We start from the raw sequence: 18,191 nt of genomic DNA, 5'->3' as shown, positions 1-18,191 counted from the left end.
CCACTTATCAGAATTCAGAGAGATTTCTCTGTACCATTGCTGACCAATGGAAACATAATATAAGAAACAAAGGTGAGCCACATGTGCAATTTTAAATATTCTAGTCGCCATAGTTTAAAAAAATAAAAAAAGGTAAAATTAATTTTAACAATTCACTTATAACTCAGTATATCCAAAGTATTTTTTCAATATGTCACTAATCTAATAATTATGAGGTATTTTTCTTTTTATTTTCACACTAAGTCTCTGAAATCTGATATTTATTTTATACTTATGACACATCTCAATTTGGACTAGCCACATATCAAGTGCTCAATATATACAGGTGACTATTGACTACCTTATGAGACTCTGTAGTTCTATATGTTCTGTTGGTTTAGGGAGTAAAAACCAATTTAATATTAGTCCAGGAAAAATAGAAATTGAAAGGTAAAATTTCTCTAGAAGGTTAAATTTGGATCAATAGTGATGATTTGTTTCTGAAAAGTTACAAATAATTTTTCATTCAATTAGAAACAAATATTATTTTGATACATAATATATAAAACTAATAAAAGGAGTCGTGCTTTGATTTGGGTAATGATATTTGGTGAAGTTGGATTGAGACAGGATGAATGAGCACTCAGGGCCCTTGTTTAAAAATCATTCAGTTAGATATTCTTTAAGGTCTCTTCCATCTTTTGAGGTTTACTTTGCAAAGTTGAAAAGATTAGTTTAATAGTAAACTACTGGTATGGATTTTTCTTATTCTCATAGCCAGCGTTTCAGCATCGTAGGAAAGGGTTAAAAAAAATCAGCACCATAGGAAAGGTTTTAAAACAAAGGCCAGCATTGTTTATTTATTTAACTATTTTTATTTTATTTATTTATTTATTTTTGAGACGGAGTCTGGCTCTGTCACCCAGCCTGGAGTGCAGTGGTGCGATCTCGGCTCACTGCTAGCTCTGCCTCCCAGGTTCATGCCATTCTTCTGCCTCAGCCTCCCAAGTAGCTGGGACTACAGGTGCCTGCCACCACGCCTGGCTAGTTTTTTAATATTTTTGGTAGAGATGGGGTTTCACCATGTTAGCCAGGATGGTCTCGATCTCCTGACCTCATGATCCACCTGCCTCCACCTCCAAAGTGCTGTGATTACAGGTGTGAGCCACCGCACCTGATCTGTTTTTAAGAAGCTTAAATATTATGAATGATTAAAGATGCATATTAACCTATACAGATTTATTCTTATACTAAAAGTGTGGGTTTCTTCTTTCCCTTACTAGACTGTAAATCACTTGAAACAAAAGAATGATATTTCTGAAGCATCTAGGACATCCTTGGAAAGGGTTACAGTTTTAAATGCAGTCATTTGTTGCTTTGTGATGGGGATACATTCTAAGAAATACGTTAGGTGATTTTGTCATTGTGTGAACATTATAGGGTGTACTTACACCCATAACCTATTACATACCTATACCATATGAAATAGCTTGCTGCTCCTAGGCTACAAACCTATTCAGTGTGTTACTTCCCGAATACCATAGGCAGCTGTAATACAAACATGTGAATAATGCGTTGTACTACATTACAATGACTATGATGGTTACTAGGTGATAGGAATTTTTTAGCTCTGTTTTAATCTTGGAACCACCATAGTATATGTGATATATTGTTGATGCATGACTGTAGGTCATAATTAGCCATAAGAAAGAATAGCTACGTTAGACATTTGTGAGTTAGTACCATTAATATAACATTTATTGTGGAACCACCTCACTCCTGGTTACTTCAGAAAATGGCAAAGAAAATAAGTTTTTGACATTGTGGGATTTATATTCCAAAGAAGTGTACATAATTTAATGGGGCCATGTTTTGGAACCTTGTGGTACTAATTTTTTGCCAGTTTTTAACCCTCTGTTATGATCTTTATACATTGGCTTCTAAAAGCATTGCCTAGGCAGAGGAAAATAAAACTAGTCATGTTGAAAACCGTGAACTGTATGAACTTGGAAGATCACCAAAGATAAGCATATCTAAAAGTTATTGATTAGATCTTAAAATGCCAGTCCCAGCTGTTCCTGTGTTAAATTTGTCTATTATAAAGAAGCTCTAATAGAACTTTGGAGTGATATCAAGGTAACAATCTATAAATCATAGAATTAATGGTTGGTAGGCCTGTGAAGAACTTCCATCGTATGCCTCAAGCCCCTCAGAGGACAGTTTGTTAACCATAGAGAAAGATGGTATTTATTACTCATTTCCTCAACTAACATCCTATTCTGATGTCAGTAGTATAGGAATTGCACTTTGTTCTGTATACCGTGTGTCCAATGTATCATAAGTCTCACAGTCATGTTATACCCATAAAGCTTTATTGACTGAGACGTGTATTGCTGAGAAGTCAGGTCTATGTCTTGTCTCTACCCTAAGAAATAATTTTTTCTTATTACCATATCATTTTCTTATTCTTAGGACAGCATGGTATATTCTTATTCTTCTACATAATCATATATTTGTGTGATTTCTTAAGATAGATGGAGAGAGAGACACATAATAAATTTACACTTACAATGCAGGGCCTGCCATATATATCTCTCCTATATACTCCATAGTGCCAGTGCAGTAGGCATTTGATAGACATTCAGTAAATATTTATAAAATATAGGACCTAAGAGTATGCTTGACACCTTATGATTTATAAATTATTTCTATTTTTCCAGTCACCTTCATATATTTGTGATTTCCCCCTCCCATCTCTGGCAGGTGTTATGATGCTACAACTTCTGGAAAAAGTAATTGAATTGGAAAATTGGACAGAGGGGAAAGGCCTCATTGTCCGTGGGGCAAAAAATACTTTCTCTTCAGGATCTGATCTGAATGCTGTGAAATCACTAGGAACTCCAGAGGCAAGTGTTATATGAATTATGCATTAGATTCTACATGTTTATTAGACATGTATGACTGTGACATTTATATTTTACTAATGGTTATTATGATGACTTTAATAACTTTCAAAGGATTATAGGGATATTTTGGTTTGTTTTCTTTTTTAGAATTATAGGAGGAACAAGATAACAAGCAAATGATTCTGAGGTTTTATTAGTAGTATATCTGCAAAAGGCTCTTGTTAAAAGCTTTGAAATTACTATAATTTCTAGTTTAGCAGAACACTCTCAGTTGTGTTAGATATTTTGGAGGGATTCTCTCTCTCTCTTGCTGTTAATGTTGCTCCAGCCCCCTCAAATGCCCCACTTTGTCTCTTTATTTTTAAGGTGAATTGATTTCTTTTTTAAAAATATTTTTAAGTTTAGAATAATTTTAAATTTACAGAAAAGTTGCACATGGAATACAGAGTTCCTATGCACCCTGCATCCGGTTTCCCCTTTTGTTAACGTCTCATATTCCTGTGGTACATAGATTTGTTGTTACTAATGAACCAATGTAGTAGTCTGTTCTCACACTGCTATGAAGATCTACCTGAGACTGGGTAATTTTTGAAGAAAAGACATTTTATTGACTTACAGCTCTGCACGCTATATAGGAAGCATGCCTGGGAGGCCTCAGGAAACTTACAGTTATGGTGCAAAGGAAAGGTGAAGCAAGCACATCTTACCATGGTGGAGCCGGAGGGCGGGGGGAAGTGCCACACATTTTTAAACAACAAGGTCTCATGAGAACTCATTCACTATCACAACAGCAAGGGGGATATCCACCCCCACAATCCAGTCACCTCCCACCAGGCCCCTCCTTCATCCTTCAACACTGGGAATTACAATTTGACATGAGATTTGGTTGGGGGACACAGAGCCAAACCATATCATCCAACATTGGTACTTTACTATTAATGAAACTCTGCTGTATGATTTCATTTATATATGGAATCTAAAATAGTGAAACTCTGCCTAGCATGGTGGCTCACACCTATAATATGAGTGCTTTGGTAGGCTGAGATGGGAGGATTGCCTGACTGACCAGGAGTTCAACACTAGCCTGGACAACATAGCCAGTCCTTGTCTCTACAAAAAAATAAAAAAATTAGCTGGATTTGCTGGCACATACCTGTAGTCCCAGCTACTTGGGAGGCTGAGGTGGGAAGGCTGCTTGAGTCCAGGAGCTTAAGGCTTCATTGAGCCATGTTGGTGTCACTGCACTCCAGCCTGGGTGACAGAGTGAGACCCTGTCAAAAAAAAAAAAAAAAAAAAAAGTAAAATTCAGAGAAGCCAAGACTGGAATGGTGATTGTCAGGGGCTTGGTGGTGGGGATGGGCAGGGATTGATGTTGAGTGTTCTTGTTACACATACACACAAAATTAATATTAATAATAATAAAAGGGGTGGGAGGAAACTTTGGGAGGTAGTGTATATGTCTAGGGCCTTGATGGTGGTGATGGTTTAATGGGTGTATACTTGTCCACAGGCTCATCAAGTTGTATACATTAAATATGTACAGCTTTTTACCTGATAATGATAATTCAACAAAGTAGTTAAAAAAAGAAAAAAGAAACTCCACACTTCGTTCATATTTCAGTACTTTTTCTACTGGTGCCTATTTTCTGCTTCAGGATCAAATCCGGGATACCACAGTACCTTTAGCTGTCATGTTTCAGATTCCTCTTATCTATGACAGTTTCTCAGGCTTACCTTGTTTTTCATGACCTTGGCAGTTTTGAAGAGCACTAGTTAGATATTCTGCAGAATATCCTTCAAATGGAATTCGGTGTTTTTCTCATATTAGACTGGGGTTGTGGGATTCTGAGAGAAAGACCAGAGGTAAGCTTCTATTTTCATCACATCACATCAAGGGAATATGCTGTCAAGGTGACTTATCACTAATGATGTTAACCTTGGTCACCTGGCCAAGGTAGTGTTTGCCTGGTTACTCTATTTTAAATTTACTTTCCATACTCCACTCCTTGGAAGCAAGTCACTAAGTTTAGTCTACACTCAAGGGGGAAGGGAAAATAAATTCCATCTCCTGGAGGGGGGACATATATGTCCATTATTCTTATGTAAGGGGGATTTGGGTCTTCTCCCCCATTTATTCATATACTTATTTATTCAGTTGTTTATATCAATATGCACTCATGGATATTTATTTTATATTCATTATTCATTTTGTTGCTCAAATTGTTCCAGCTTTGGCCATTGGGAGCCCAAAGACCAAAGGCCCAAAGTCCTGTCTTCCTTTGACACATCCTTTTGTTTTTTGAGTATTCCCTTACTTTCTAGTATTATAAGATACTCCAAGTTAATCTTATATTTTCCCTGCTCCAATTATGTAATGAGTGATTTCTTCAAGGAGTCCTGGTTATGGAAAATGGTAGAGGATGGTGTTAGAAACTAAGATCTAGGTGTTAGGTGTTTCTTTTTTTCAAGTACATTGATATAGCACATTCCTGGGTTAGTTGAGCCTACCTGTGACTATAATAGGATCAAGAAAAGCTCTTAATGCAGAGTGAGACGTCTTGGGTTTAGACATAGGTCTGCTACTCATTGCCACTCAACTAATTAGCCTTAGCTCCATGGGATATATAAAATCTATCTCACTAAAATCTATTGAGGATTGAGTTAGCTATTCTAAAGTGCTTTGTAAGCTAGAGGGAGCTACTATAACATTTTAAATAGGTAATATAAATTAATAATATTAAGATGATAGATCAGCCAGGTGCGGTGGCTCATGCCTGTAATCCCAGCACTTTGGGAGGCCGAGGTGGGCGGATCACGAGGTGAGGAGATCAAGACCATCCTGGCCTACACAGTGAAACCCCGTCTCTGCAAAAATACAAAAACAAAAAATTAGCTGGGCGTGGTATCAGGCGCCTGTAGTCCCAGCTACTCGGGAGGCTGAGGCAGGAGAATGGTGTGAACCCAGGAGGCAGAGCTTGTAGTGAGCCGAGATCGCGCCACTGCACTCCAGCCTGGGCGACAGAGTAAGACTCCGTCTCAAAAAAAAAAAAAACAAAGATGATACATCAAATTCAATATCATCACTTTTCCTTTAGCAGTCATATGAAGTTAGTACTTTTGTTATTGTTGTTTATTTGTTTCGCTTTTTAAAGATGAGGGTGCAGTAGTGTGAAGGGCTGAAAAAAATGAAGGACAGGAAGATTAGCAATGAACAAAGATGGTCATCATTAAAATCAGCAAGAATTTGAATGCTTTTAAGTGGAAGCTCTTTAGCATCTCATAAGAAGTTTTACATGAGGTATGTACATAAAGCACCTAGTTCTGGCACATAGTAAAGTTCAAGAAGTAGTAACAACTTTAAAAATATGCTTTTGAATTACCCTGATAGAGTAAAAATGCTATCATCTTCCTTTATCAATCTTACAAGGAACCTGTTTTTCATGAATTCAGTGCTCCTTCCCCCTCTACCACATCTTCTAGGAGAAAAAAAGAAAGGAAATGAAATTAGAAAGGGAAAAAAGTAAGTAATATTTGTTTCCATTTAATTATAGATGTGGGCTGTAGGTGGGTAATAAAGTTTTCATGATATTATACAAGTCTCATACCACTGTATGTAGTATATGATTATTATTTGCATATGTGAGAAAGAATCTTTCAGATAATCAGAACACTGGCTTTGATAAACTTGGATTTGAAAGCTGGTTTCAATACTTTCTGGCTAAGTGATTAGGCAAGTTACTTAATCTTTCTAAATCTTATTTTCCTAATCTATAAATGAGGATTATTGTAGATATTTCGCTGAGCTATTGTGAGGATTCAAGATAATATATATAAAGTGCCTACTAGAGCTGTATCTGAAAAAGGTAGCTATTATTTTTATTTCAAAGATCTTGAGATTAATAAACATTTTCATTAATGAGATGATGCATAATTTGTAGCACTCCCACTAGACTTAAATTTGTGATGTATCTGAATGGTTATAGCACTAATCTGGAAATTTGAAAAGACAGATTTTTCTCCCCCAAGATCTAATTATTAGCTATGTCACCTGCAAGTCATTCGATTATACAGGTTGAGTATCCCTTATCCAAAATGCTTGGAACTATAAGTATTTCAGATTTTACATTTTTTCAGATTTTGGAGTATTTGCATATGTGTATATATCTATATATAATGAGATATCCTGGGAATGGAACCCAACTCTAAACAAAAAATTCACTTATATTTCATATACACCTTAAACACACAGCCTAAAGGTAATTTTATACAGTGTTTTCAGTAATTTTTTACATGAAACAAAGTTTGTGTACATGAGGTCAGCTGTGGAATTTTCCACTTATGGTATCATGTCAGCACTCAAAAAGTTAGATTTTGGAGCTTTTAGATTTCAGATTTTCGATTTTGGAGTGTTTAGATTTCAGATTTTCATAGCTCAACCTATATATATGTATTTTTCATCTCTCGAATGGTTGTATCACTGTTCACCTTAGTTCATGAAAGACACTGTTAAAGACAGAATAATATAATAGACTCTTGTGGGTTTGATAGAAGCTGGTTAGGAAAACATCTCTAGTAAGATGAAGGGTTATTTTACTTTCTTATTTTCTTCTAGTTAGAAGGTTGTTTCTGCCTCTTTAGATCATATAGCCACTATTCTTTTTCTCTGTACTTAAAGATGGAAGTGGAAACATGCTCATTGCTTTATATATACATCATTATATATATGTAGTATATATACATCATTGGTCTGGCGTAAGTCATGCAGGAAAACATGGAGAGAGTTTTTATTCCAGCTTCAAATAAGGAATCACTTAGTAAAGTTTATTCTTTCTAGTACCTACATTCTCCAAGTAATCTGCTCTTTTCAACGCCTGAAGTAAATCTTGATTAACAGCTGAGGAGTAGTATTACTGCAAGTGTTTGTCACTTGTTGCTATATGCATCTGCCAGTCTCATCAAGGAAATGTGGAATTGTGAATCTGCTTTACAATGAGTGTGCTTAGAACTCAGATCAGATTCTTATTTTATTTAAAACATTGATCTCATTTTATTTTATTGAGACAGAGTCTTGCTCTGTCGCCCAGACTGGAGTACAGTGGCAGCAATCTCAGCTCACTGCAACCTCCGTCTCCCGGGTTCAAGTGATTCTCCTGCCTCAGCCTCCCAAGTAGCTGGGATTACAGGCATGGGCCACTATGCCCAGCTAATTTTTGTGTTTTTAGTAGAAACAGGTTTTCACCATGTTGGACAGGCTGGTCTCAAACTCCTGACCTCAAGTGATCTGCCCTCCTCCACCTAACAAAGTGCCAGGATTACAGGCATGAACCACCAGGCCTGGCTGGTTTTTTGTTTGTTTGTTTTGAGACAGAGTCTGGCTCTGTCACTCAGGCTGGAGTGCAGTGGTGTGATCTCGGCTCACTGCAATCTCCACCTCCTGGGTTCAAGCAACTTTCCTGCCTCAGCCTCCCAAGTAGCTGGGATTACAGACATCCGCCACCACACCTGGCTAGTTTTTGTATTTTTAGTAGAGACGGGGTTTCACCATTTTGGCCAGGCTGGTCTCAAAACTCCTGACCTCAGGTGATCCACCCTCCTTAGCCTTCCAAAGTGCTAGGATTACAGGCGTGAGCCACTGCACCCAGCCCGACACCTGGCTATTTAAAGCATTTTATAAGGTAGATGAATTCTTTATTATCCTTTTATGAAATCTCTGAAGTCACAGTATAAGAAATATATAGCATAAAAATAAACACTTTGAATATTTATGGATAATTTTAAGAATTGTAACAATACGTGCAAGAATTGTATGTATGTAACAATACATACAAGAATTGCAATAATACATATGGGGTGTGTTTATCACATTATGATATTAAAATTAACAAGAACTAGAAGTAGTTTATGTAAAGTTCCTGATGTTTCCTATAAACTATATTCCTATATACTTGAGAAGGAACTATAAATCTGTGTAAAGCTGAAATTTAAAATGACCTCAGGACTTTTGAGGCTCATACATGTGTTATATATGAGTTACAGCTGCAATATATAATTGCATCTCCCCCTCATGGCTGAAACATTCTGAAACTTACCATGACTTTAAGTTGTAAACAGTTTGTCTGTCAGTGTCTTTGTTGTTACAGATGCATCACTAGCATCTACTTAATTTGGTGAATTTGCTTTCTGAGGATGATGAGATAACTGAAATATATGACAATTTTGGCAACTAGATTATAATTCCTTCTAATTGTAATAAAATGCTTGGAAGTGATTATTAAATGGCTTTTTTATCATAAAAATATAATTATTTTGATGTTTTTGCTATTTGTTCAGTTTTCAAAAGCTTTTTATTAATATAAATTACCAAATATGGGTAAAAGCAGAGACTAATACAGTGAAACCCTCATGTACTCATAAGAGCGTCAAGCCTATCAACATTTTATTATATTTGTTATCTATTATTCCACTTTTTTTTTTTTTAGTGTAACTGATCCCATAAGAAGTCGGTCGCATCTTGGTATGCTTTGTTTATTGTGTAGGAAAAGAGCTCCAACTGTCCCTATTAGGCAGGTAATTCTTGGTTCAGATGGTAGAGGCCAGGAGATCCACTAGGATAACACAAAGATTAACCCTGCTGAAAAGTTATGTATGGGAAAGACAAAGGAATAAAATAGAAAAAAAATATTTAAATATTAAGACTTGGATTTGGTGCCACAGATGTCCTGTAGGCTACAAGAAGTTTCCTTTCAGAGGGAATATGTAATCAAAGTGCAGTTATAGGCTTTAGAACGTAGGGAAATAAAACCTGCTTAGTCTGCAATGGATGGGTATAATGCCTCAAGGAAAAGTGTGGCATTTAGAAACCTTTCTGTTCTTAATCTGTCTCCTCCTTTGTCCCTTAACTTTCCTTGTTACTTTTCTCCCAATCTATTGTTCCTTAGATCTCTGTTCCTTATATTTCTACAGTGACCTCAAAGTTCTTGTCTAACTTCCTTGTATTTGCTACTACTATTGTACAGTTCCATACCCTGATTAATTTATAGACAATCGGCCAAGCACAGTAGCTCACACCTGTAATCTCAGCACTTTAGGAGGCCGAGGTGGACAGATCACCTGAGGTCAGGAGTTCGAGACCAGCCTGGCTAAAATAGTGAAACCTGTTTCTACTACAAATACAAAAATTACTTGGCCATGATGGCAGGTGCCAGTAATCCCAGCTACTCAGGAGGCTGAGGCAGGAGAATCACTTGAACCCAGGAGGAGGAGGTTGTAGTGAGTCAAGATCACGCCACTGCACTTCAGCCTGGGTGACAGAGCAATACACTAGCTAAAAAAATAAAAAAAAAAAAGACAAGCTATTTTAATTTTCTCTAAACCTTTCCGTGTATTTTGAGGAAATTAATAAATCCATATAATAAACAAGAAAGAGGCTTATTTATGTTTCTAAATAAGATACTTCTACAGGCTGGGCATTTTTCCACTGTAAACATGGCTTAATATGATGTTAATCCTTCCTTTTGGCATTTTGGCTGAGCATTGTTCTTCTTGTCCTTGTTTTATGAGAAGGATCTAGAAGAGTAGGGTTGGATCTCAGGTATCATCCAGATAGCATGAAAATACCACTGTCTGCAGCAACTTTCAAAACCTTGTTTTAGTACTTCTCAGCTTCCAGCTTTTATACATAGAGCAGGTCTAGCTTTTTATTGGTTCCTCACCCACAGCTTACTCTATCACAGGTATCTCTTACTGGCTTGTTTGCTTTCTTCAACCCAGTGAGAGGACAGAGCATTTAACCATTGTGGGTTTAATAACTTTGGGGGACAAATTTAATGAAATCTTTCTTATCTCTAGGGCATGTTGGCCAATACTGCTTAAACTTCTGTTTTATGATACACTTAAAACCAAAACATACTCATTATCTATTGCCAGTATTGTTAGTAATATTAATAATAATGATAGATAACTTTTATTCTCTTACTATATGTCAGACACTGTTCTAACCTCATTTGGTGCCGTAACTTGCTTAATCATTACTAGCTCCCTTAATAAAATAGGTACTACTACTAGCACAATTTGCAGATAAGAGACTGTAGGACAGAGAGGTTAAGCAGGTTGGGCAAAGTCAAACTAATTAGAAAGTGCTAGAGCCCAAATTCAAACCTAGGCAGACTGGCTTTAGAAACTGTTGTTCTAACCGTTTATTTCATATGGCTTCTAATAGACATTTTTAGTGTGTGCCTTTTGTCTTTTGAATGAAAATTATAGTAGTACACAGGCTAATACTTGCTTTACCTTTATTTCTACCAATTCTATATACTTCATGGGAATTTTAAGTAATCTAAATCTAGCAAGAGCAAATATGCATATTAAAATTATTTGATGTAGGTAATAGAACAGGTTTTATTGGAAAGGTTTTTAGCAGAGGATAAACCAGTTCACTTTGAAAACTTTTTAGCTCTTTGTGCCTGTGTTAATTTTCTCATCACTTTGTGAGCTACACTGATCTTCCTGATAACAGCTTTGGATTAGGAAATTCCTTCCACATTGGCTTTTACTTTTTCTTGACTGCATTTGTTTTATAAATCAACATAGTTCTCCATCTAAAATTCATCTAATTTTGTTAAGTTCAACAAACACTATGTGCAAAACATTTTACTAGCATCTGAGGAGGGAGAAGGCATAGTATCACCATCAAGGGACTTACTGTCTAGACCTAGCAAATGCCACGTTCCCTTCTCCTCTCTAAAGCCTCTCTAACTACCCCCATCCCAATTGAAATGAATAATTTCTTCTTTGACACTCTTCTCAGTTTGTTCAAGCACTTTTTATAATACTTATACTTTGATAGTTGTTGTATTTCTGTATCTCTGGCAAAATTATTGAGAACTTATTATTATGTTCTCTAGTCCCCGTCTTGTAAAGATGATGTGTCTGATAATGCATCTAAACACATATTCATACAACACAATTTATAAGTACTATAATTAAGGCATAAAAGTAAAAATACTATGGAAACACAAAAGAGAAAATTGTTATTGTGAAATTTAGAAAATCTTGATGGAAAAATATATGATCTGGGCATTCCTTGAAATACGTAAAGAGAAGGACAGCCTACTCCAACTAGTAGGAATGATGAAAGCAAAGACACAGGAGCCACAATAAGTGTAAGGTGTTAGAGGGATGACAAATAGTTTGTGTGGTGAAATTAGGATGCTTGGATGAGGGGTATGGTAGTCAAAGTTGATAAGATAGTTTGGAATCAGGTGGTCTTGCCAAGAAATTCAGGTTGTATTCTATAAGACATCATCATCCTACAGGAAGGATTATTAGGTAGCAGGATGGAAGATTATATTTAAGAGGAAAAAGAAATTAAATACAGAAATCAGTGAGGAAGCAAAGCTGTTGTCTCCGGCCATACCACCCTGAATGCACCCAGTCTTGTCAATCTTGGAAGTTAATCGGTGTCGGGTCTGATTAGTCCTTGGGTGGGAGAAAGCAAAGCCATCTTATTGTACTTATCAAGGCTTGAGTAACACAGGTATGAACTAATGCAACAGCAGCGGAAATATAAAAGAAGGGATCAATATTCGAAATATTTCTAAGGAATATCCAAGGAGAAGTACTTGGTAAATAACTGAGTGTGAGAGAATTGTGAAATAGGAAAGCCAAACATAGTACCAAAATTCTGAGCCTTATTGACCACTAGCTCAGAACTCTTACACTAACTTTTTCCACTAACACAGAACTCTTATGCAATCTTTTACAGAGTTTCTAGGTATATTGTCATCTTTCTAAACATCCTTTAAGTCAAATAGTGCAAATGTTTTAAAAATTTCTCATTTCTTATGGATGAGGAAACTGAATTACATAGTCATGACTTGCTCAAATTCATGTTGTTATTAAGTGGCAGCACTAGGATTCAAACTCAGTTGTTTTACTTTCAGTTGGTTTTGCTGTGCTGAGTTTGAGGTGCTATCAGAATGTGAAAATGTCTAGTAGATTTTAGCACTTTATATGGAAGTAGATGAGACTTCCAAAAAAAAAAAAAAAAAAAAGAAAAAGAAATTATAAATAAAGAAGAGAGTAAATCATGGATTGGATTTTTGAAACTGCATGGATTTAGGGGATTAGTTGGATAAGAAGAGCCATGGAAGAAGACTGGAAAACAACAAACAAAGAAATAAGAGAATCTGGAGTGTAAAATGTTACTAGAATGTGAGAGCAAATATGAGAATGAAGAAACTGATTAAAGAAAAGTACTGTGTGTTATGAAGAGAGAAAAGATGAATAAGGAAAAGTCATTTAATTTGACAAGTAGGAGATTATTAAAAGCTTTTCAGGAGAGATTTTGGGATAAGGCAGAGGGCCAGATTACACTGGATTGAAGAAAGGTATGTGAGCTAAAAAAAAGACAAGGCAATGAGTTTGGAGTACTCTTAGGAAATTTGTTTAAGAAAATTATAAGTTGTGGCAATACCAAAATAAAGCCTTAGAAACATTTTTTTAAGAAACCAAAACTTAACATAACTTTTCCCTTCTTTCCCTTCTTCTTTGATAAGTTTATCGTCTTAAGGATAACAGATGGGTATATCTTACGCCTTTCCCCCCATCATTACCCTGAGTAGAACTCCATAGTGATCTAGAGTATGTGATCTGTCACTTATCCCTACATCTTTGCTAATACCTCATGCAAAGCTGAGCTCAAGGAGCCCTAGGATGTCAACAAAGTCAAATACAGCATTATTTGCATTTCAGACAACATCAAAGAGTTTTAAATGGAAACATCATTGTTTAAAAAATACATATTTTTGGCTTCATTACTTTGTAAAAACTTAATTAAAAAAATTTAATGTAATATATTTGCATTATACCTTTGTGTTTCTGCTTATTTTTATTTAAAGGATGGAATGGCCGTATGCATGTTCATGCAAAACACCTTAACAAGATTTATGAGGTAATGCATCCTTCTTTTTAAAACACGATTTCTAAAAGACCAAAAATAGCTTTTTACTATTCCATTATTTGTACTAGTTAAGAAATAATAGCTAATTTTTAAATTACATCTATTCTAATGATGTCCTATTTTTTGTGCTATAGAGGATAATCATTTAATTACTTATAAGGATAATCATTTAATGAGGTATATACATATATATTTTAAAAATAAAAGAAATGAAAGATAAGAAGAATTTAAGACATATCCCCTAAAGAGCTCATATAACTAGCTGTATTTAGGAGTAGATATTAGGAAAGTTAAATACTGGTGTTAGAGCAGAATAATAAAGACACTGATCTATATGTGACACATAAAGGTTACCTAACATTCCAAATTAGTAGAATGTGTAGTGAAGTGGTCTGTATCCAGAGATGAGAGAAAGAACTATGGATTGGAAAGTTTTTACAGCTTTCTGAGGAAGATGAATTGACTTTGTACCTACGTAAAGAAGCAAAGAGGAAAAATTCTTGTTGGCCTGTCAAGGTATGTTTGAGGTTACAAACTGTGACATGTTTTGGCTGATTAGTTTCCTACTTTCACATTCCAAATGTAGACAAATTTAAAATTAAGAAAACTAAGGAAATTCTTATTTAAGCAAGGTTATTAATTGTGCACTGCTGTATTTTTGGTACTCATTGTATCTGAGAGTCTAGAGGGAGTAATAGAATCATAACATTACTATTCTAAAATAGTATCTTCATTTTCTTAACCCCTGTTCACCTCCCTTTTCCTATTGCATTTGACTTTTTCTTACATAAATCTGAAAAGTTACTATTTTTTAAAAATAATTCTTTCTACATGGGAGCGGTGTATATTAGGAAATTTTCAATTAGTTTAGACCTGCACCTTTGCATTGTAGGTTAGAACCTACAAAAATTCCATACTTGCAAAACTTTTTAGATTTACCTTGTATTCACACACCCCTGCAAAGTGGGTCTTTGCAAACAGGAAAGGTAAAAGATTTATTTTTACCGCAAAATCATGCCTTTATATAGGATTAGTATGTGGATTATTTCAGGCAGCAATGAGTTGATTTTTGAAGGAACCTTCATAACACAGTTTTGGAGCTCTATCTTGTGTAACACATTTCGAACCTTTGGATATAGCCTTGATTTTCCAACTTTTAACCTGATACCAATAAAAATGGACAAGGATGATATCACATGGAATTATTCTGAAGAACCACTGCTGCTGATAAGTTCCAGGAGCTATAAATTAGACAAAAGCATCCATTTATTTGGGAGTAAGTTACAATATGGCTATAGCCTAAAAATATGTAATGATTCAAGGAGGTATTTTGATGAACTTACATGGCATTTATTGTGAACTACTGTATCTTTAGTATTACACTGTTTTTCTTCTCATGATGTAAAGGTTCAAGCTTCTGCTATCCTTTGATGTGTGTTTGTTTTTATGAAGACTGCAATATTTTGTTTCCACTGCATTTTAAGATTTTTTAAAAATAACATTTGTAAGTGAATATTGAAATTAAAAATTGTAACATCAGTTTTTTCTTCAATATACAGACTTCCTTTAATAAGTGTTGCGCTGGTTCAAGGTTGGGCATTGGGTGGAGGAGCAGAATTTACTACAGCGTGTGATTTCAGGTAGGATGAAAATTGCATTAATTTCTTGCACAAATATAATTAACTTGCTCAAATTCATTTTTGTCTTAATATCAATATTTCATATATTCTTAAATAGGATAAACCTATTTTCTTTTTTGAATATTTTCTTTTTGTCAGTCATTAGATAATTTTTATCTAATATAACTTCATGATCACTTCATTATTATGCATTTTCAAAAAATTAACAAAACACAAGGTTTTAAGATTTTGAATAGAGCAAATCCATATTAGCAAAACTCCTGGAAGGAAAGCTAAGGAAATATATGAAACTTTAAAATCCAAAAGAATTATACAAACAAAGTAAGCAACGTTAAAAAAGAAAAATAGAATGCAGAAAGAGAGACTGCTGTAGCTGTTTTCTCACCAATAAAAAGAGATTTTCTGAGATCCCTTTGTCTTCTTTCTGCTGTGATTTATAGCAACTTTGTGGGACTTTTGGGAAGATTAGGGAGTAAAGATAGAGAAAGTTCTTTGGGACCAATAGCTCTTCAGTCCCTATAATTATTTTCAGTATTTGATAGCTATATTATATAGAAATGACATTTTGTAAAATCTAATGCTTTAGACATCTAAACTGCTTTCTCAGTACCATTCCCAAGGCCTACTAACACAGCTAGCTATAAAGGGACCAATACACTGCTCCATAAGTTATCTGTACAGGCTCACACACTGGAGCCTCTTTATAATGCAAAAGGTAGTATATATAGCATAATTAGAGGTAAACTGGCAAAACAGTAAATAGCCTGAGCACTGATGTCAGGTGGACCTAGGCTGAATCCCAGTTTGCCACTTTTACCTATTTGACTTTGAACAAGTATTTTACCTCTCTTCATCTCAGTTTCTTTATCTATAAAATGAAGTATCTCCCTTAAATATCTATAAATTTAAATAAGATAGTGAATATATAGGTTTTAGCATAATGTTTAACCTAAAGTGTATGTAAGTATTCACATAATATTCTGGCTTAGAGTTTTAAGATTGCCTTATACAACTGTCTCTTACCAATGCCAATATGGTAACATTCTGGCATACTTTGAAACTCATTGTCTTTTCATTTGGAATGTTTTTCAGTCTTTGGGCTAACCCTGGCCTTGCCATTTTTTAAAAAAATCATTATACGCTTGACCCTAGCTAAGAAAAATATTGGAGTATACATTAAGAGAAGACTTCTAGTAAACTTTTTGTCTCACTTTCAGACACTGAAGAGAAAGTCGTTCTGCGCTGGCATGTAATGCTCTAGATATTTCAAAACATCATGTTGTACATTTAAAACATTTTTAGGCCTGGCATGGTGGCTCATGCCTGTAATCCCAGCATTTTGGGAGGCTGAAACGGGTGGATCACCTGAGGTCAGGAGTTCGAGACCAGCCTGGCCAACATGGTGAAACCCTATCTCTACTAAAAATACAAAAAATTAGCCAGGTGTGGTGGCACATGCCTGTCTGTAGTCCCACAACCTGGGAGGCTGAGGCGGAAGGATTGCTTGAACCTGGGAGGTGGAGGTTGCAGTGAGCCAAGATCACACCGTTGCACTCCAGCCTGGGCAACAGAGTGAGACTCTGTCTCAAAAAAAAATAAAAAATTAAATAAAAAATTAAATTTGTTGAGCTACAAATTACATACAATAAAATGAATCCATTTTAATTGTATGGTATAAATGGATTTTGATGCATATATACATCCATGTAACCACCTCCACAATCAAGATTGAGAACATTTTTATCACCCCTATCTGTATGTCTTCGTATACCTCTTCCCAGTCAGTTCCCACCAAGGTAAACACTGATCACTTTCTCATTTTAAAATAGATTTTTAAAAAAGAATTTTACATAAATACATTTCATAGAGTATGTACTTTTTAATGTCTGCCTTCTTTAATTCAGTATAATTACTTTGAGAGTCATCCATGTTGTACCATTTATGAATACTTTGTTCCTTTTTAATGTTGGAAAGTATTTTATTATGTGGATATTAAAGTTTGTTTCTGAGATTTATCTGTTTTTGCATTTTTCAGTGGTTTGTTCATCTTATTGCTTAGTAGTATTGCTTTCTATGCCTATGTAGCACAGTAAGTGTCATACATTAATGGGCACATGAGCTATTTCTGGTTTTGGCCTATTATAAATAAAGCTGTTGTGAACATTCATGTATAAGTATTTGTGTGGGCATATGTTGCCATATCTTTTGGGTGAAAATCTAAGAGTGGAATTGCTGGGGTGATATGGTAAGTGTAAGTGTATGTTAACTTAAGCAGCAAATATATTGATTTCTTATATTTTCTAGGTTGGTTGTATAATTTTTATTCTCATAAGCAGTGGAAGAAAGTTCCAGCTGCACCTGTCAAGCTGTTTAGATTTAGCCGTTTGATGGGTGGGAACCATTGTGAGAGCTCATTGTGATTTCAGATTTGAATTTCCACAGTGAGTGGTGTTGAGGATCTTGTGTTTATTGGCCATTAGATATATCTTCTTCTTTGTTGCTTCAAATCCTTTGACTCTTTAAAAAAAATTGATTTGTCTTATTATTATTGAACTGTAGGAGTTTTTTATATATTCTGTATAAAATTCCTTGGGATAGCAATAATTATAGTAGCAGAGGTGAAGTATGCTCATGTGTCTATGTCTATCTCGACTGTAATACTAAATACTATCCACAGCCTTAGGAGCAAGAATACTTTCTCACAGC

At 35.2% G+C, this 18,191-nt stretch overlaps 1 protein-coding gene and 1 long non-coding RNA gene across 13 annotated transcripts in view; both read left to right on the top strand.

The window, feature by feature from the left end:
• ECHDC1 (ethylmalonyl-CoA decarboxylase 1) overlaps positions 1-18,191 on the top strand; it is a 54,377-nt gene that overhangs the window by 12,583 nt on the left and 23,603 nt on the right. For 7 of the 12 annotated variants that reach the window (XM_015137286.3, XM_028846788.2, XM_077998718.1 and 4 more), the window contains 3 exon segments: positions 2,743-2,885; positions 13,784-13,836; positions 15,405-15,485. In XM_015137286.3, the coding sequence (XP_014992772.1) occupies positions 2,743-2,885; positions 13,784-13,836; positions 15,405-15,485 (277 nt within the window). 12 annotated transcript variants of the gene reach the window in all.
• LOC144340277 (uncharacterized) lies at positions 6,076-6,379 on the top strand. Its single transcript, XR_013416193.1, has 2 exons — positions 6,076-6,183; positions 6,313-6,379. It is a non-coding gene; the product is annotated as an uncharacterized LOC144340277 (long non-coding RNA).

The sequence above is a fragment of the Macaca mulatta genome, chromosome 4 (assembly GCF_049350105.2).
Source record: "Macaca mulatta isolate MMU2019108-1 chromosome 4, T2T-MMU8v2.0, whole genome shotgun sequence".
Taxonomy (NCBI): domain Eukaryota; kingdom Metazoa; phylum Chordata; class Mammalia; order Primates; family Cercopithecidae; genus Macaca; species Macaca mulatta.
The sequence above is the reverse complement of the archived record's forward strand: the minus strand, read 5'-3'. Positions and strand labels throughout refer to the sequence as shown.